The sequence below is a fragment of the Geotrypetes seraphini genome, chromosome 1 (assembly GCF_902459505.1).
Source record: "Geotrypetes seraphini chromosome 1, aGeoSer1.1, whole genome shotgun sequence".
NCBI lineage: Eukaryota > Metazoa > Chordata > Amphibia > Gymnophiona > Dermophiidae > Geotrypetes > Geotrypetes seraphini.
This window is the reverse complement of record NC_047084.1, coordinates 267123519-267143965: the sequence shown is the minus strand read 5'-3', so window position 1 is coordinate 267143965 and position 20447 is coordinate 267123519. Positions and strand designations below refer to the sequence as shown.

The window sequence follows — 20447 nt, the reverse complement described above, 5'->3', positions numbered from 1 at the left end:
CCCCCAGTTGAACCATCAGAATGATGGATTTTAGGGTTTCTATATGAAAAGATGGAACCCGGAGAGCTCTGTTGACACCTTTCAGATCCAAAATGGGCTGAAAAAACCCCTCCTTTTGGGAACCACAAAGTAAACGGAGTACCTGCTGGTATGAAATTCCTGAGAAGGCACTGGGACTACCCCTTTAAGGTCCAGCAACCTTTGCAGCATCTGACGAAATGCCTGTTTCTTCCAAGCTGCCTGACAAGAAGAGAGGAAACGATCTGGCAAGGGACGGGAAAACTCTAGAGCATAGCCATTCCTAATCATCTCTAGGACTCACTGAACCATTGTGATCTTGGTCTACCCCCAGTAGAACTCCCGCAAGTGGGCTCCCACTGGAACAGGGGGAAGGACCTGCAGCGAGTGATTGGGACGGATGAGTGGAGAAGGAGCCATCGGCGGAGTCCAGACCCCCCCCCCTCCAGGTTCAGGCTCCCAAAAAGAATGCATGCGCTGAAAGAAGCAACCTCTGGAAGGAAAAGGGGCTGACGCATGCCCAGGGCGGTACCTACAAAAATCATGCAAACGCCCACGGGCGGAGCCATTCCGTGGTGTTCGGCGAGGTCGGCCCTCCAGAAGTTGAGGCACCTTAGAGTCACTCAAGGTCTGAATCAGCTTATCCAACTCCTCTCCAAAGAGGAAGGAACCTCAAAATGGAAATTTACTGAGCTTAGACTTAGAGGCCGCCTCCGCCAACCAACTCTGAAGCCACAGGTTACGGTGACCTGCCAAGCTGAGAGCCACTGACTTGGCCAATGCCCTCCAAAGATCATAAACGGCATCCGAGAGATAAGACGCACTGAGCTCAATTTTAGCCACCTCCTGATCCATTAAAGACCAGTCAGCTGACTCCCGGTTTAGGACCCACTCTGACCACCGGAAACAAACTAGGACCAAACCGCCACATATCGCCACCTGGACAGCCAAGGCAGCTACATCAAAACTCTGCTTAAGAAGAGCCTCCATCTTATGGTCCTGAGAACCTCTCAGGGCCGAACCACCCATAACTGGCATTGTTTGTCAATGAGCAATAGCCAAGACCACCGCATCCACTTCAGGAGACTTAAAAGTATTACTATCTCCATCAGGAAGGGATAAAGTCTGGCCATGGACCAAGCCAAATGAAAAGGCGCGTCCAGTGTCTTCCACTGTGCGTGCACCACATCCCAAATATCCTGATGCATAGCGAAAGAGCAGGATGCTGACAGGATCCCCCAAAGCAGAGGGTACACAGTTCGAGGGGGTGATCCTTAGCTTCCTCCTCAAAATGCAAAACCGAAGACACCTGAAGAATGAGCTCCTGCAGTTCTTTTCGGTGAAAAATGCACACTACCGACGCATCCTCGCCAACTGGCATCTCCAAAAATCTGTCATCCAAATCATTGGGGTTCCTCCCCAAGCTCCAAGTCCTCATTCGGCAAAACCGGATCAGCCAGAAAAAGGAAGACTGGATGGAGGAAGATACCGCAGAAGATTAAACGGGGGCGTCCGTGGAAGGCAAAGACCCCGCAAAACACCCAGAGACCCCCAGCCGCCTGTAAATAAGCCTTGCACAAGGCTAAAACAAAATCAGAGCAGAAAACCGTCAGCGGCATCACAGAACTCACTGCAAGGGCAGAAGAAACAGATAGGATCTGTTCCTGTCTTTCTAAAACAGAAGGAAGGTCGCCCGAGGCCTTGGGCAAAATGGTGGCACTTCCTGACAAAACTGAAGGAAAGCCTGCCAAAAAACTGTCTCCCAAAAGCAGAGGTGGCAATGAGGCCTGACTAGACCCAGCTGCTAAATCAGAACCGCAAGCAGCAGCTGCTACAGTGGAAAGGGAATCCCCAGTGCCCATGCTGGTCAAAATCATATCCTCCTGATCGCCAGTGGTGGAGGAAACCTTGGCGTGCGCAGCAGGGAAAGCCCAGGCTTCTCCCGTGCTCCTTGCCAATGAGCGGTGCATGCATGAAGGGGAACCCTGCACGCCAGTACCCAAAGCCGACGCTGCCTCAAAGCAGCTAAAACGTCAGCCGCATCCACCACTTGGTACACACATAAAACGCACTACTTCTGCTTTTTACAAGTGCTCATATCATACGCGCAGGAAACTTACGAACAAAAATGCTATATTAAAAAAAACACCAGCCTCAAGCCCTGTTATTTTTTCGTCTGTGGTATTTTCCTTTTTTTTTTAAACTCACAGCCCACAAGCTGCAAGACTGATAGAGTAGACCCCACTGGCTCTCTTAACTGAAGTCTGTGCCTAAAGGGTGGCCAGAAGAACAGTTAAGGCTCCTCTAGAGCAATAAAACTGGGAGAAGTGGGAGAAATGGGGGGAAGGGGACTTGACCCTTTCGAGTGTGGCACCCATAAGGTTGGTAGGACCCTCGAGAGGGTCCCCTAAGCTCTGTCCGGACAGCAAAAAGGGACAAGAGAAAGGTTACTAATCGGATCCAACAGGCTCTAACTAACCAAAGGAAAGACTGCACAAGTTTACCACTCCACCTGCTGGAGACTGAGAACAGACTGATTGTAGATGGGACTGCACAGCCCATTTGTACTGCAATCAAAAGTCAGTATCAGTCTCCACCTGCTGGCAGAGGGGCGTAAACCCATCCATTCTGTGCCGGTCTGGAAGGACGCTAAAGAACGATGTGTTAAAGAGCACAACCAAGAGTAAATTTGTAAGAGAAGGATAATCCAGAAGCCTCCACAACCTGCTAAGAAGTAGAGGAGTTCATTAGCAAGGCCGCCTATTATTACAATGGATTCTCTAGAGGGCTCCTTATAATTTTCACAAATTGTTCTTGTCTCTACAAATAAGAAAAGAAGTCACAGCAAAGTGGAATTTCTACAGGCAGTCAATCTTTCTCTCTTACTCAAGATATGTAGGTTATACACAAGATGCTCAAGTCTCCTGTAAACCAAGCTGAAGACTCCGTTTGAGACTCTTTTATAGACTAGTTCTCCTTTAACAAAATATTTAGCAATATCCTTGAAGCTGCCCTGGTCAATAAAACCAAGTTGTTCTCCATGGCACATAGGATACAAATCCTCACAGAAGGTTAAGGTGATTGACAAGAGCCCAGCATGAGAATAAGCTTTTCTGACTTATAAAATGTCAAGATGTGTTTGAGAATCACCACTGCAGGGACCACTTCAGTCTATATTCAAGGTTAGAGTAGAATACAACTTAGGAGAGGTGGGTATGTACATGAGCATGTGCATCCTATTGTCCATACAGAGCACCTGCAATTGATAAGTAACTTTGTCTTCTCTGGGGACAAGTAGGTTAGCAAGTCCTCACAAACGAACACCACTAGCTACAGGATGTCTTTACCAGAAAAAGGGGAAAACCCCAAAAAAGGTATTACATCAGGCAGACACCAACATATTTTTGGTGCCCACTAGCTTTTTTCATATTTCTTTCCTCTTATTTTTGAAAGCATCCTGGAAATGAATAAACTGAGCAGATGGGAGGAGGATGGAACTGGATTCTAATCCCCAAAAAGATTCTAGAGGATGGACAGGTCAAGTCTACTGTCATGTCAGTAGTCCCTTTCTAGACAACAGTAAAATGTCAAAATGTAGACAGAGATCCATGTTGCAGCTAAACAAATTTCCTCCACAGAAGCTGATCTTAAATTGGCTACCAACACAACCATACTGCAAGGCTATGACCAGCAAAGTAGGGAGCTAGGCTATGGATAGGGGGGCACCAAACAGAAACTTACTACCTGCTGAAATAAGAGAAAAATACTGGAATCTTCTAAAGGGGTTCCACAGTTTATCCAGTAATGTCACTGGCAAAGTTCAGTCTTTTTTCTACCTCTACCCGCTAGTAGGAAGGGAAAACCCATCTGTGCAGAATAATGAGCTTTTACACTAAAAGAGGGATTTAAAGATATCACTTTACTCTATTAGAGAAGCAGACTCCTTTACCTCATCTCCAAAGAGATTCTCTCCTCAGCAAGCGTTTTTTGCACTTCATACCTCAAAGTCTGAGACTTGGAGCTATGAGCATTTTCAGGCACCAGTGCCCACAGCAGAAGCTCTCAATGCCATCTTAAAATCTTCAGTGTCTTATATGCTCCTTCCCTTTGTCTGCTAGGAAACAAAGCTATGTAGCCTTCTCTTGAGGAAGAGTGCCTGCAATCTTGCATGTCCATGAAAAACTGATAAGAAGTGATGTAAGATATGAGCAAAATGTTCTGAACGAATTTCACTCCACATTCTCACCTCAACATCCTTAAGGATTTTGTACATGAGCACTATCACAACTTTCTGATCCCATTCTGCCTATTCTCCACCCCTGGGAATGCCTACACACATCAAATCAAAGTAGGTGATATATTCTGAGCATAAGCTTTAATACACATCTACTCTCTGAAAAGTTTAGCAAACATCTGTTTCAGTGTCTAACTGTTGTACATACCTCAAGTCGTTTATAAAATTACTTCTCCCCACCAGAAAACACTTTCATATACCTGATCCATAAAAATATACTGCAATAACATCCCATTCAGACGTCAACAGTTTTTCTCTGACTGGCCACTAAGGATCAAAACTAGAGCATATTTGGATTTATCTCCACAGAGACTGTTTGCTACTCTGTCACCACTTCCAGCAACCCAAAGATTAGGAGGCTAAGCAGGGAATCAAGCTGAGGGTTCTCTGCCTGCATTATACATAATTACCCATTTAATATTTGATTATAATCATTGTTAGATTATCATATTTCAAAGTTTAAAAAAAAAGCAGTAAGTGAGAATGTTTGACTGAAGAAGTAAAAAAATGGACAGCTATAATACCGTTACAGATTTTTTTAAAGGGTCAAAAACTGATTACTTTGTCATCCGCTTTTATAGATCTCAACTTCATGGTTAGCTGAAAGCGCAGAAAGTTATTTGTGCCAATTGACTGGAGTTCCAACAGCCTGCAGAGTGCCACCAGCTGAGGCCTGGTAAGATTATCCAAAGTCAGTTCATCTTCAAAGAGTTTGGAAAAACGCATGATCTCCTCATTAGTGGGCCTTTCTCCAGATGTTCTGATCTACATATATATATATTAAAAAAAAAAAAAAAAAAAGATAATTGAAAGCAAAATTGCATCAAAAGAACAGATACACACAAACACACCAATGACAGTTTTATAGCATGAAAAATAAATTATGAAATATGTCATCCATTAATAGACCATTACCCCCTCTTTTACTAAGTCCGATAACGCAGGTCAACATGTTAAATGCTCCAACGCCCATAGGGATTGAAAGGGCTCTTTGCTTTCCTGACTACCCAACCAGCCTCTCAACTTTTCCAGATATTTTGGTTATCTTCCCATGACACTAATTTTCTCAGGAGTCTCCCCATTAAGAACCTTGTTGAAAGCTTTCTGAAAATCTAGATAGACTACATTACTCCACGCTTTCAAAGAAATGAAGCAAATCAGTGAGGCAAGACTTTACTTGACTGAAACCATGCTTACTCTGTTCCATTAAACCATGTTTCTCTACATATTCCATAATTTTATTTTTTATAATACCATATTTTTTGCACTATAAGATGCACCCTAGATTTAGAGGAGGAAAACAAGAAAAAAAACATTCTGAACCAAATTGTATACTAATATATACCAGGCTCTGCACCCAGGCCCCCTCACTCCCTGCCAGACTTTGCACCCAACCCCACACTCCTTGCCAGTCTCTGCACCCTGTCCCCCCTCTCTGCCAGGCTCTGCACCCAGCCCCCTCCCTGCCCTACCAGGCTATGCAGCCAGCCTCTCTCCCTGCCAAGCTCTGTACCCTGTCCCACCGTCCTGCCCTGTACCCTGGCCTCCTCTTGTGGTCTAGTGGTAGGCCGGGACAGGAGGGATCCATCCCAGCCAACAAATTTTATACCCCCCCAGTACCTTTTAAATCATCCCCCCGTACCCCCTAGTACCTCTAAATCATCCACCCATACCCCCCCAGTACTTTTAAATCATCCCCCCAAGTAATTTTAGACCAACCCCTCGTATCTGGTGGTCCAACGTGTATCCCTCCCTCACTAGTGGTGCACAGGTCAGGAGCACGGATGTCAGACGTGAGCGTTCCGTGCTCCCGCCTGGCCCCATGCAATTTTCTAAATGGCTACTGTCAGTTCTCACGAGTCCTGCTCCTGACATCCACGTTCCTGACCTGTGCACCGCTAGTGAGGGAGGGATACACACTGGATCACCAGGTACTACAACGGCAATGACGGCGGCGGGGGCGGGCATTTTAAAAGTTGCAGCAATGGTGGACGGGTGTTTTAAAACTGTACCTTCACTCTATAAGATGCACCAAGATTTCCACCCACTTTTGGGTGGAAAAAAAGTATATCTTATGGAGCGAAAAATACGGTAGTTTCCACTATTTTGCCCAGCAATGAAGTCAGGCTTATCAGTCTGTAATTACCTGGATCACTTACCCATTGTTTTCATGTCCAGTCCATAATCTGTCTTGTTGATATGCCTTTGTAAGTCTCTCCCCCTTGCTTTTAATATTGTAAAACGCTTAGAATTTATGATAGGCATTTCAACAAATTTGGAAACCCTTTTTAAAAATTGGCGTTACATTGCCACCCTCCAATCTTCAAGCACTAGAGACAATTTTTTTTTCTTTATTGAAATATAACACGAGGTACACAACTGTTACATACTACAGACAATTTTAATGACAGGTTACAGAACAGCAGATTAGCAATTTCATGTTTGAGTTCTTTCAGTAAATAACTTCCTCTCTTCTCTTATAAAAGTACTCAGAATGCACATAGAGCAATTTCCTAGCTCAGGTCTTGATAAATCCTGGGATCCAGGTTGCCTTGGCATCTAGAAATTGCGTCCTGGTGCCTGGATTTCATAACCCCTCAATTTTTTTAAACCACTGCCAGAAACAGTTTCTCTCCCCTGCATGACGATCGGGCCCTCGGAATAGATGAGTCACGCAGTGCAAATTCCATGAGACTTTCCAATCTCCTGCACTATGCAGCTCAAGTATATAGAGAGCAGAAGCTGTTCCAAGCAACTGTGAATAAGAAGGCAAGAGCAGAGAGAGACTGGGGGGAGGCTGGAGAGGGGCTTAAGACAGAATTAATGAAAGTTGTGGGAAAGGTCTGAGAGACAGACTGACTGAATGAAGGATGTGGGAAGGGGTTTGAGAGAGAAACTAATTGGGTCCCAGGCTAAGATGATAGGTGAAACAAAAGAGCAGAGTGGAGGAGGTGGCTTGCTCCAGGTACCACAGTCAGATTGTGAGCCCGTTGGGTCTTGGTTAACCAGCACTCTCACTCAACCAGCAAAAATATAGCCGAGGGGAATAAAAAGTCCCCCAATCATCAGTGGCAGCGGTTCCGAGCCACAAACCTCTCTCCCTCCCTCAAGCCGGGCCCGAAGCACTAGAAGCAGTGGAGTCCTGAGCCGTGAACCATACCTCCATCCTGACCTGAAGCACCAGCGGTCCTGAGCCACAAAGCCCCCCTCCTTCAAGCCCCGAAGCAGCAGAAGCAGGTGGTGGTCCTGAGTCACAAATCACCTTGCTCACTCCCTTCCTTACCCAAAGCGGTAGCCGGTCAGCAGGAGGCAGCGTTCAAAAACAGGCTGCTTGTGTCAGCCCCAGAGAGGTAATAGTGAGACCTTTATCAAGACCAGCCTGAAGAAAGGCTCCACCTGGTCCTGAGAGCACGAATGTTGGAAAGCTTTCCACACCTTAGCGTAAGCAGAAACTGTATACAAACAAAAACTAAAAGAAAGATATACTACACAAAGCAAATAGGAGAAGGATCCCAAAAAAGCTATTCCAGTTACTAAAAGAACCCACAGACACCACACCCTACCTGACCAATAACAACTCCCCCCATCCCTCAGCCACCCTTTTAGCTGCATTCTTCAAAAACAAGATTGCAACTATCAGAGTCACGTTCAATGGAACACCTACGCACCTAGAAGAGATTTCAACTCCCCCCACAGAGAAAGAATCAGTTGCAGCAGACAGAACCTGGTCCCATACAATGGTCAGACCTCAACAAACTATATAATAGTACAGCCACGGAGCATGTGACCTTAACCACTGCCCCCTATACCTATTGAAAACCTCCAGTACACTATTTCGCACCCTGCTCTTACAATGGATACAAACGTTACTCACAGATGGCCTTTCCTCACAAGACCTCAGCAAAATCATCATAACTCCGATCCTAAAAGACCCCAAAGGAGCAACAGACCAACCATCCAACTACAGACCCATAGCCTCAATCCTACATTATGTCAAGCTAATGGAAGGCATCGTAGCTAAAGCCCTAACCTTATACCTAGAAAACCACAACTTACTCCATCCCACTCAGTCTGGTTTCAGAACCAACTACAGCACTGAGACCCTACCAGGAACACTCAGACACCGCTAGACCCCTCAAAACGACACCTCAGCACATGCAAGAAAATGCTGATCATACAACTAGACCTCTCCGCAGCCTTCAACCTGGTAGACAATGACATCCTTTTATAAACACTAGACTCAATAGGAATCACAGGCAAGGTACTATCATGGTTTAAACGATTCCTACAATCCAGAACTTACAGAGTTAAAACAAACAAAGAAAAATCAGAACCATGGTCCAAACCCTGCAGAGTACCCCAAGGATCACCTCTGTCACCCACACTCTTCAACCTATACATTGCATCCCTCAACTCCTGCTTAGATAAACAAGGCCTAATCTCCAACAGCTATGCAGATGACATCACCATTCTCCTCCCCTTCGACCAACCAGCGCCCTCCATGGTAGGCACAATACACTTGAAACAATAGCAACATGGATGACAGAACACAAACTAAAAACTTAACCCTGACAAAACAAACTTCATCCTCCTAGAAAACAGCAAAACCCTAGTAATAAACCTAGTAATAAACTCGATATCATACCCCATTCAACCCACGCTAAAACTCCTTGGAGTACTGATAGACAGAGACTGTATCATGCAACCACAAATCAACAAAATAATAAAAACTTCATTTGCAACTATGAGAAACCTAAGACAAGTTCGAAAATTCTTCGACAGAAAACAATTCCAACTCTTGGTACAATGTCTAATCCTAGGCCTAACAGACTACTGCAACATACTATATCTCCCCTGCCCTGCGACCACGATAAAACAACTACAAACAATACAGAATACAGCCCTAAGATTCATCAATTCTCTGAAAAAATACGATCACATCACAGAGGCATACCATGACTCACACTGGCTCCCAATACAAGCCAGAGTACACTTCAAATTCCACTACCTACTGGAACAACCGACTAACTCAATTCACCTCAACCAGACACAGAAGAACCCACACACTATTCACACATCCACCAACCAAAAATATCAAATGAAGAAAACTGTATGACTACCTACTGGCCACCAGAGCATCCAACTCACCAATCTGCTGATTTCGACCACAAACTACAAAACCTTCAAAAAAGAAATAAAACCCTACTCTTCAAAAAATACATAAAACCTATATAACACAACCAGATCTGTCCCAAGCTTCACCTGCAATACTATCTATTCCTTAGCAAATTAGAAAATTTCAAACTAATCCTTATCTATTTCTTAATATCATCAATTCTTATGTAATCCGCATTGAACCGCAAGGTTATGGAAGAATAGAAATCACTAATGTAATGTACTTCTTAGACTTGAGAAGAGTGGCAATAACCACACCAGAAAAGTCTTTCCTCTGATGGGTTGGAATGACGCTTCAGAAGAAAGGCCATGCCAGGTCTGGCCGCGAGCAGCCTGTTTTGAGCACTGCCTCCTGCTGACTGGCTGCCATTTCAGGTAAGGAAGGGAGGGAATGAAGGGATTCATGGCACAGGACCACTGCTTGCTTCTGCTGCTTCGGGATTGAGGGAGGGGGCTTTGTAACTCAGGACTGCTGCCACGCTGATGCTTTGGGGGTGGGGTGAGGGAACTGAGATCTGTGTTAAACAAGGTTTCTAACATACTCTCAATCAACCAAAAGAAAAATTATGTTCTTACCTGTTAATTTTCTTTCCTTTAGACACACCAGATGAATCCAGAGACCAATGGGAAAGCATACATCTACCAGCAGGCGGAGATAGAGAAACTGATTAACAGGTGGTCCTATTGGCTGGCACTCCTCCTGTATCTTCAGTATAGCTCCTTACCCAAGCATCCGTAACCATCAATAGGCATAGCATGTAAAAAACTTCTTTCCCATAACAAATCTCAAAAGGCAATAATACAGAATACAACCATTAATAATAACAAACTTCGAAAGCAAATATATTTCTGGGAAGCCTGATGAATTTGTATGTGGGTATAGGCTTCTTTGAGATCTAGAGACCATAGCCAGTCGTTTTGATCTAGCAGAGGATAAAAAGAAGCCAGGGAGAGCATCCAGAATTTCTCCTTGACTAGAAATTTGTTGAGAGCTCCGAGATCCAAAATAGGTTGCAGTCTTCCCATCTTCTTGGAAACCAAGAAGTAACGGGAATAGAATCCCTGCCCCTGCTGAGAGAGGGAAACTTCCTCGATGGCATTCAGCAGGAGAGGGGATTGAACCTCCTGGAGAAGAAGGGAGAACTGTGCAGGACTTGAAACGGACTCTCCTGGAGGCAGATGGTGGAAATGGAGAGTGTAACCCTGATGAATGATGGACAATACCCAAATATTGGTCTTGATAAGTTCCCAATGAGTGATATAATGTTGGAGTCATCCTCCGATTGACTAAAGAATGGGAATTGTGGCTATGCTCTTGAGGAACATGTCAAAAAGGCTGCGAGGGTTTCAGCTGAGCAGCCCATTGTTTAGGTTGCTGTTGACGTTGCTGCTGTTTTTGCTTCCTAGGCTGAGGAGCAGGAGGAGCAGGCTTGGCAGAAAATCTGCGCTGATAATAAGAACCAGGCTTAAAAACACGAGGAGGCTGAGAATTTTTCTTAGGTTTGACTAAGACATCCCACCTGGTTTCATGGGTGGACAATTTTTGGGTAGCAGTATCCATAGATGCTCCAAAAAGTTTGTCCCCCAAGCATGGAGCATTAACCAACCGGTCCTCATGGTTAACGTCAAGCTCAGAGACCCTGAGCCAAAAACGGCACATAGCCACCGACATGGCTGCTGATTGTGAGTTACTATATATTGTGAGCAAACTATACATTTTCTTAGTTGTAGAACAGAAGCCACAAGAGTTTCAAAAGCTGGAGTTTTTCTTGAGGGTATATATTTTTGGAAAGATGAAAATTGCTTTACCAGATGTTTAAGGTAGCAGGAAAAATAGAAAATATAATTCCCTGCTCGGTTCGCTAGCATAGCATTTTGGAAGAGGCGTTTTCTGAACTTATCCATCGTCTTACCGTCTCTGGTAGGAGGAACAGAAGCATAAACACTGCTACCTGCCGACTTCTTCAAGGCTGACTTAACCACAAGGGACTCATGAGAAAGTTGTATAATGAGTCCAGCTTTCTGGGAGCCACAGGGATGGAAAGCAGGGTTTCTAGGTTTTTATAAAAAGTCTTACGTAAGATGTCGTGAAGAGGAAGCCATAGCATCTCCTGAGGAGGATGTTCATAGTCCAAAGTTTCCAAGAATTATTTACTGTACTTGGAATCAGCTTGTAAAGGAATGGAGAGGTCCTCTGCCATCTTCCTGAGAAATCTAGAGAAAGATGATCTTTCTGGTAACGCAGGAGTTGGAGTGGGATGTTGAGGAGAAGCTGAAGTAACTGAGTCTTCTTCATCAAATGTAAATGGTTCCTGGTCCGAGTCTCCCAACAAGTCCAAATCTTGAATAGAAGGAAGATGTCGAGGGCTCCAGGTTCTTGAGCTTGCGAGAGACCTTGCGAGACCGCACCGGTGTTGCCTAAAGAGAAGACTGAGCAGAGGACAGTTGCTGTTGTGGAAGGGATATTGACTCTCTTGTCAATGTCCTGCGTACCGAAGCAATATGTGGTTTAGTCAGTACCACTACAGGCTGAGACTGAACTGTCATTGGAAAAGCCGTTGTCAACGGGATTGAAGAAGCGGTGTTGAGAGTGGTATGAGTTAGGTTGGAACCAGCATTTGAAAATGTTCCCCCAATTCCTCCCAAAGCAAATTGTCTATTTTTTGCTTCAAAGAGAGCACCGGTACCATTTGCTTTTTAGCCGGTACCACTGGTGCTGCGCTCTGGTCCAGCGATGAGGAGTCCAATGTCGATGCCCTCACTAAAATTGGTACCGTGCGCTTACAGGACTTCTTTAAGATCGGCAAGACTTGACTCAATGCCTGTTTGACCTTAGTCCTGGAGTCGGTAGGAGGCTTCTTAGCCAGCTTAGCTATAGAAGGTTGTGACACTGGAGATGATTCAACCAGCATCGAAGACTGTGGTGTCGTCTTGGTCGGCACCAATGTAGTTGTTAACTGTGCCGATTCTCCTTCCATAATGGCATTGAAGAGAATTTTCTTTTGAAGAAAATGATTTTTTAATGTCCGTTTCTGAAGAGAACATCACCGGGTACAAGTCTCCGGGCGGTGCTCAGGCCCTAGGCACTGGAGACACCAGTGGTGCGGATCTGTGACCGAAATGGCCCGAGCACACGACCACACTTTTTAAACCCCACCTGCAGGCATGATATTGACGGAAAGATGGCATCAGCAAAATTGAAAGTAGAGGCCAAGGTAGTACGAGAGGCCCCACCGGCCAGAACCCGTGAGACAGGGAAAAAACGAAATTTGACGTTTTCGGGTTGTTGGGTTTTTTATACTAACGAAGAAAAAAATAAAATAAGAAAGAAAAAAGTGACTAAAAGTCACTCCATGAGAGTGGGAAGGCAGCAAAAGAGAAAAATACCTCAACGGTTGTTGAGACGCAACTTCTTAGCTCCGCAAAGACTAAGAAACTGAAGGGATCACGTGCCTATGTCGGACGGGAAGGCACTCGCTCATGCGCAGTGCGGGCTATCGCGAACCTTCTAAAGTTTTTGAAGAGGTCCGTACCGGGGCTCCTTAGGTGACATCACCCATTCGTAAGAATATACTGCCTGCTTGTCCTGGGATAATCAAAAATATGTAAATGAAGCTTCCTACAAGAGATCTTGCAATAGGATTGACTACCCTCTTGTCCAGGAATACAGCGACATTATACAAGAAAAGGTGGTTAATAAATAAAGAGGCCATTGCCTCTCTGCTTCACTTATCTATAGGGCATTAGTCAAAAGAGCCAAAGATCAGCAGTACAACGCTTAAGATTTCTTTTGAGAGCCAAATTTCTTTTCAAGAACCATGTTTTTAGGAGTCGGTTTAAACTAGCTACTAACATTAAATAAAACCAGATATCATCATCATCATAATAATCTTATTGACAAGGCCAGTGCAAGGCCAGCCGAAGGGAGACTGTAGGAGCTGTGCCTAGTCCTGAGCACATGGTAGCAGAGTTCTGAGCACATGGCAGAACAGTGAGCGGAAAGTGTGCTAGCAGGAAGAAGCAGAGAGAGGAGCAGAGAAGGCGGTGCTAGCAGGGGAAGAGGCGAGAGCTAACTCCGCCCACCCCTGACATCACCAGCCAAACTCCCCCCATAAAAGGGGACGAGCCAACAGCAGAGAGTTCACAGTGCAAGGCCAGCCGAAGGGAGACTGTAGGAGCTGTGCCTAGTCCTGAGCACATGGTAGCAGAGTTCTGAGCACATGGCAGAACAGTGAGCGGAGAGTGTGCTAGCAGGAAGAAGCAGAGAGAGGAGCAGAGAAGGCGGTGCTAGCAGGGGAAGAGGCGAGAGCTAACTCCGCCCACCCCTGACATCACCAGCCAAACTCCCCCCATAAAAGGGGACGAGCCAACGGCGCGCAGCCGTTCGGCGCTCGCCTTAGCGAGAGTGCCTCAAGAAGGGCATCAAGAAAGGGCTATCAACTATAGCCGGACTCCCAACTTATAAGACTAGCTAACTAATCAATTATCTTCAGTCTTTCTTTAGCGTTCTACCAAGTCTTTAACTCTCAATCTTACAACTTTCTATCTCACCAACAAGCTACTAAATCTTTCTCACTAAACAGGCACACTAACAAACAGACGTTCTTAACTGACAATTAACTAACTGTTAACTAACTAACTACTACTACTAACTAAATACTCCATCCCTCAGACCAAGAACTAACTAACTACCTCTATCCCTCCCTCAACACTTACTGACCAACACCTAACAGCCCCCACCCTAACAAACATCCTAAAAAAAAAAAAAAAATTTAAAATTAAGAAATAATAACAATAAACCTTTGTAATGGCAGGTAGGACTAGAAGCAGCAAGACTTCAATCAAAACAGGCAGTTCAGTCACCGAGAGCACCCAGGGGATGGCTATGGTCCGAGTACAGATGGAAGGAGAACCAGGACGGAGGGCAGAGGTCTCTGTACAGACCGAGGCCATCCCCTCAAAGATGTCTACAGTCTCAACGCAGACAGAAGTAATGGTTCAACCGGACGAAAGCCTTTTGATGGAGCTAAAGAGCCTGAGAGAGGAGGTTCAGCGCTTAAGGAGCATCCGAGACGACGAGACCTTCATCGATGGAGTCATCCAGGAGCTGTCTCAGATCGCTGAACAGGAACCTGACAAGACCACCCTGGGAACACCCATAGCATCCAAAACGGCCGCCTTGAGACAAACTACCGGAATGCAGGAAGTGGTTGGAGACGCTGACTCCTGGCAGTTGGTGACTTCCTCCACAAGAAAATGCAGAGGACCTAACTCTGTCTCTTTTTCCCCCATACAGGACAGCTCAACATCGACACCTCATATCGCCCTGAGGAACAGATATCAGCTGCTACAGGAAGGTCCGGAGAAAGAGCTACAAGTAGTTGTTCAGCAGATGGTTCCAACTCCGGAATCAACAGTACAGCCCACCCCTAAGAAGCGCAGAGTGGTGGTCATCGGAGATTCGCTGCTGAGGGGCACCGAGGGACCAATCTGCAGACCAGACCTACAATCAAGAGAGGTCTGCTGTTTGCCAGGGGCCAGGATCCGGGATGTCACTGCTTGCATTGACAGACTCATCAAGCCCCGAAACCACTTCCCCATGGTTCTAATCCACGTCGGAACCAACGACACCGCAAGGAGCAGCCCGGACAGCATACCTGAAGACTTCAGGGCCCTGGGGGAGAAGCTGAGGAGGATGGATGCGCAGGTAGTCTTCTCCTCGATTCTCCCAGTGAGGGGCAAGGGCAGAGCCAGAGAGGATCGAATACAAAGGGCGAACGACTGGCTGCGAGGATGGTGCAAGGAGATGAACTTCGGGTTTCTGCACCATGGAGAAGCATTGCAAGGACTACAGGGACACGACGGGCTACACCTAACCAGAAGAGGGAAGAATGTCCTTGGACACCGCCTAGCCCGCCTACTCCACAGGGCTTTAAACTAGGTAAGTCGGGGGAGGGTACAGGCACAAACAACATACCAGGTGAACTAAAATGCCAATACATTTATGAGGCTGAGGAAAGTAGACACCAAAATTCTGAGTCAGGGGTGAGTGCACACACTTTTGAGTGGGGAGTAGGGTCACATCATATTTATGGGTCACATTGTAATTCCGGGTCTAGGGGGAGTACACACTGTAGTTCTGGGTATATGGGGAGTACACATTGTGGTTCTGAGCCTCAGGAAAGCACAAATAACACAAACAATGCTAAAGGTGTTCAAATAGCTCAAACAGGAATATCCCCACTGAGACATAACAAAAATATAACATGGAGGGCTATGTACGTCAACGCACACAGTTTAGGAAACAAGATCCTGGAATTGGAAACAGAAATAAGGAATGCCGACCTGGATGTGGTGGCGATATCCGAAACCTGGCTCACAGACTCCCACGGGTGGGACATGGTCATACCGGGTTACAACTTGCTTCGCCGGGACAGAGAGGGTAGGAAGGGAGGGGGTGTAGCATTATATACTAAAGATGACATTAAGGTCACGAGAATCTCAGATGTCCAGTATACTGGGGAATCCCTTTGGGTTAATTTGGCCAGAGGGAAGGACAAATGCTTGTATCTTGGTGTAATTTACAGACCCCCAAGACAACAGGATGACCTGGATATGGAAATAATCGAAGATATAGAAAATATCACCTTGCGTGGGGACACAGTATTGCTAGGTGACTTCAACATGCCTGATGTGGATTGGGTTACACTTACCTCTGCTTCCGGCAGCAGCAGGAGGCTATTAAACTCTATGAAAGGAGCAAGCCTCAGGCAACTGGTGTTGGAACCGACAAGGGATCAGGCAATACTGGACCTGATACTTACCAATGGAGAAAGTGTCACAGAGGTCTCGGTGGGCGACACATTGGCCTCCAGTGACCACAACATGGTATGGTTCAATATCAGGAAAGGTTTCACTACATCTACTACACTAACCAAAGTCCTCAAATTCAAGGACACAAATTTCAAAGAAATGGGAGACTTCGTTCACCAGGCGCTACAAAGCCAAGAAGAAACCGATAACGTGGAAGACATGTGGTCGACTTTGAAAGCAACCATACAAGAAGCAACAAACCGCTATGTAAAATCAGTAAGTAAACGGCGAAGGAACAAGAAGCCACAGTGGTTTACTGCGGAGATCTCAGACCTGATCAAGGAGAAGAAAAAAGCATTCATCTCTTACAAACAATCAGGGAAGCAGGACTCTAGAGCAGACTACCTGGCCAAATCAAAAGCCGTCAAAACAGCAGTCAGGGAGGCTAAATTCCTCATGGAGGAGTCTCTAGCAAAGAACATCCAGAAGGGAGATAAATCCTTCTTCAGATATATCAGTGATAGAAGAAAAAACTCAGGCGGGATTGTACGTCTTAGGAAACCAGACGGAGACTATGTGGAAAAGGATGCGGAAAAAGCCCAACTATTAAATGAATACTTCTGCTCAGTCTTCACCCGAGAAGCGCCAGGGCTCGGCCCTCAGCTACAGACAAGGGTTGGCTCAGTTGACCCGTTTAGTAACTTTGAGTTTACGCCCAGCAGTGTCTACGGTGAGCTGTCAAAGCTCAAGGTTAACAAAGCAATGGGGCCGGACAACCTGCACCCCAGGGTGCTTAGGGAGCTGAGTGATGTCTTGGCGGAGCCACTGTCTGCGCTCTTCAACCTCTCCCTTAGTACAGGCAGCGTCCCGTTGGACTGGAGGACGGCTAACGTCATTCCACTCCACAAGAAAGGCTCAAAGATGGAGACAGCAAACTACAGACCAGTGAGTCTAACATCGATAGTGAGCAAACTAATGGAAACTCTAATCAAACACCAATTAGATAAGATCCTGGATGAGGAGAATCTACGGGATCCCCGACAACATGGATTTATTAAGGGGAGATCCTGCCAATCCAACCTGATCAGCTTCTTTGACTGGGTAACGGGGAAGCTGGATATTGGGGAGTCCCTGGACATCGTGTACCTGGACTTTAGCAAAGCATTCGATAGCGTACCACACCGCAGGTTACTGAGCAAGATGAGTTCTATAGGATTAGGTAACACATTGACGAAATGGGTTGGGAGCTGGCTTGGAGGTAGGCTCCAAAGGGTGGTGGTGAACGGCACCCCCTCCGAAATGACGAAGGTGATTAGTGGAGTACCACAGGGCTCAGTCTTGGGCCCAATCCTATTCAACATCTTTATAAGAGACTTGGCAGAAGGGCTTCGAGGTAAAATAACATTATTCGCCGATGACGCCAAACTGAGTAATGTAGTGGGCAAATGCACAACAGACGAAGATTCAGTGCCCGACAACATGATGCACGACCTACTCCTACTGGAGCGATGGTCTAGGACATGGCAACTCAACTTCAATGCCAAAAAATGCAAAGTTATGCACCTGGGCAGCCAGAATCCATGCAAGTCTTATACCCTTAATGGCGAGATCCTAGCAAAAACGGTAGCAGAATGAGACTTGGGGGGTCAGTGAGGACATGAAGTCTGCCAATCAAGTGGAGCAGGCTTCGTCCAAGGCAAGACAAATCATGGGCTGCATACGAAGGGGTTTCGTCAGTCGTAAGGCGGAAGTCATTATGCCATTGTATAGATCCATGGTGAGGCCCCACCTGGAATACTGTGTGCAATTCTGGAGGCCGCATTATCGCAAGGAGGTGCTGAGACTGGAGTCGGTGCAAAGAATGGCCACCCGGATGGTCTCGGGACTGAAGGATCTACCATACGAAAAACGGCTTGACAAATTACAGCTATACTCGCTCGAGGAGCGCAGAGAGAGGGGGGACATGATCGAGACGTTCAAGTATCTTACGGGCCGCATCGAGGCGGAGGAAGATATCTTCTTTTTCAAGGGTCCCACGACAACAAGAGGGCATCCGTTGAAAATCAGGGGCGGGAAACTACGAGGTGACACCAGGAAATTCTTTTTCACTGAAAGAGTGGTTGATCACTGGAATAGTCTTCCACTACAGGTGATTGAGGCCAGCAGCGTGCCTGATTTTAAGGCCAAATGGGATCGGCATATGGGATCTATTCACAGGGCAAAGGTAAGGGAAGGGACATTAAGGTGGGCAGACTAGATGGGCCGTGGGCCCTTATCTGCCGTCTATTTCTATGTTTCTATGTTTCTAAAAAATATTTTTTACATTAAAATAAAAATATGACAAAACACGCATTTAATGTGAACAATGGCCTCATCAGAGTGGGGATGCTGCGTCAGCGGCGCATGTGGAGGATCGTTCAGTCAGGGTAAATATTACTGCTTTTTTGAACATCGCCCCTGCTGTAGCTAGTAGGGATCCCCAAGCCTCACCAACTGACAGCCTCCTCCTCCCTTCCAACTTCCCAAGTTCTGCAGCTGGCAGCAATATTGCAGACCTGCTGCCTTCCCTCCTCCCTGCCCCCCCCCCCCCCACATTGGCTTTCATGCATGCATGAAAGCAGTGGCAGCTTGAGGATATTGCCATTGGCTGCAAAGCTTGGAGATTTTGGGTTGCCAGACTGAAGGAAGATGTCTTCAGGTGGCAGGGCTTGGGAATCCCCAATAGTTCAAGTATTTGTAAATTGCACTCAGGCGGGGAGAAAATTTGGTGCCCATCCACTAATTTTGGGCTCCAGTCTCTCCCCTAAATCAGCTATATATGACTACACCACTGAATACAAAAATAATTGTGATGCACATATCCCAAAGCTAACATATTCTAGTTAATAAATTCAAAATAAAACAATTTTTTCTACTTTGTTGTCTGGATATTTTGGTTTTACATCATCTTGGTCCCAGTTTCTCTTTTTGCTTTTTGTCTATCTTCAACTAATCTTGTCTACTGTTCATTTTTTTTCTCCTGTCTTGTTCCATTTCCTCCTTATGCTTGTCTCTAACGTATTGATTTTTCCCTTTCAGCTTTCTTAACTTTATCTTTTCTTTTTTGCCTCTGTCCACTCAAATCTTGCCTTCTTTCTCACCCTTCTTCTTTTTAAATGTTCAGCTGGGCCACACAAAACTTCTTGTTGGGCCGCATTCTGTAGCAGAGCCGCACTCAAGTGGCTAAAGAGCCACATGCAGCTCGTGAGCCGCAGTTTGCCGACCACTGCTATAGGATACTGTCACACAGCTGACAGCATGCTTTGGGAAGGGAGACTATTGACTTCTGCAACAAATTAAAAGTGGCATCATAAGGAATTGATTTATTAAGTTTCTTTGCACACAGGCACAAAATGAAAACAAATATCTTAAGTCAATTTCTAAAGGAGCTACTGCTAATCTGGGAGGAGATTCCAAGTATCTCCTCCCCAAACTTCATTGGACACATTGTTGGAAGAATGGGAAAGGAGAAGTAAGAAAAGATTTAGACACTGGCTCCTAAGTTTTTCAGCTGGCTCCTGTATTTAATGAAAATTTGTCAAGGCCTATCCTAGATACATTCCAGGTGCCAGCTTGAACTTTATGAATGAAATATAATAGTGATGTCAAACAGAATATTAACCAAATATATCTCTAATCCATTATCATGACAAACATCTTATACATATATAATAATTATTTTACTTTAAAGCAACTATTTATTTGTACGCAGATTCAATTAGAATTACCTTTTGAAAAAAATTTGCAAATTCCACAGTGGCATCTCCTTTTGCAACTTTATTTCTTAAAGCCATCTCCTCAATAGTATCTTGAAGAAATTTTGCCATTTCAAGTTTTACTCTTAATTCTTTCTTCAGCCTCTCTTCCTAAAAAATATAATTTTATTTTTTTGCTGTTAAATGTTCTTTCAAGAAAATCAAGCTGCTTACTTGAAATATGTCTTTTCTGTGGACAGAAGGATAATCACTTACACAAGTAATGAGCAATTTTTACAGCTGTTTAGAAAAGCTTAGAGTAATTTTTAAGCACGTTTGAGACATCCTATACAGTTATTGTCATACAGACATCCTCAGTCTTATATACAGACTAACAGAAATGCCAACTCTAG

At 45.3% G+C, this 20447-nt stretch overlaps 1 protein-coding gene across 3 annotated transcripts in view; it reads right to left on the bottom strand.

Annotated features, from left to right (window-relative positions):
• Positions 1–20447, bottom strand: part of LETM1 (leucine zipper and EF-hand containing transmembrane protein 1) — a 251235-nt gene that overhangs the window by 132434 nt on the left and 98354 nt on the right. For all 3 annotated transcript variants that reach the window (XM_033950993.1, XM_033951002.1, XM_033950987.1), the window contains exons 5-6: positions 20068–20205; positions 4874–5077 (exon numbers count right to left, since the gene is read on the bottom strand). In XM_033950993.1, the coding sequence (XP_033806884.1) occupies positions 4874–5077; positions 20068–20205 (342 nt within the window). The remainder of the gene's footprint in view (positions 1–4873; positions 5078–20067; positions 20206–20447) is intronic.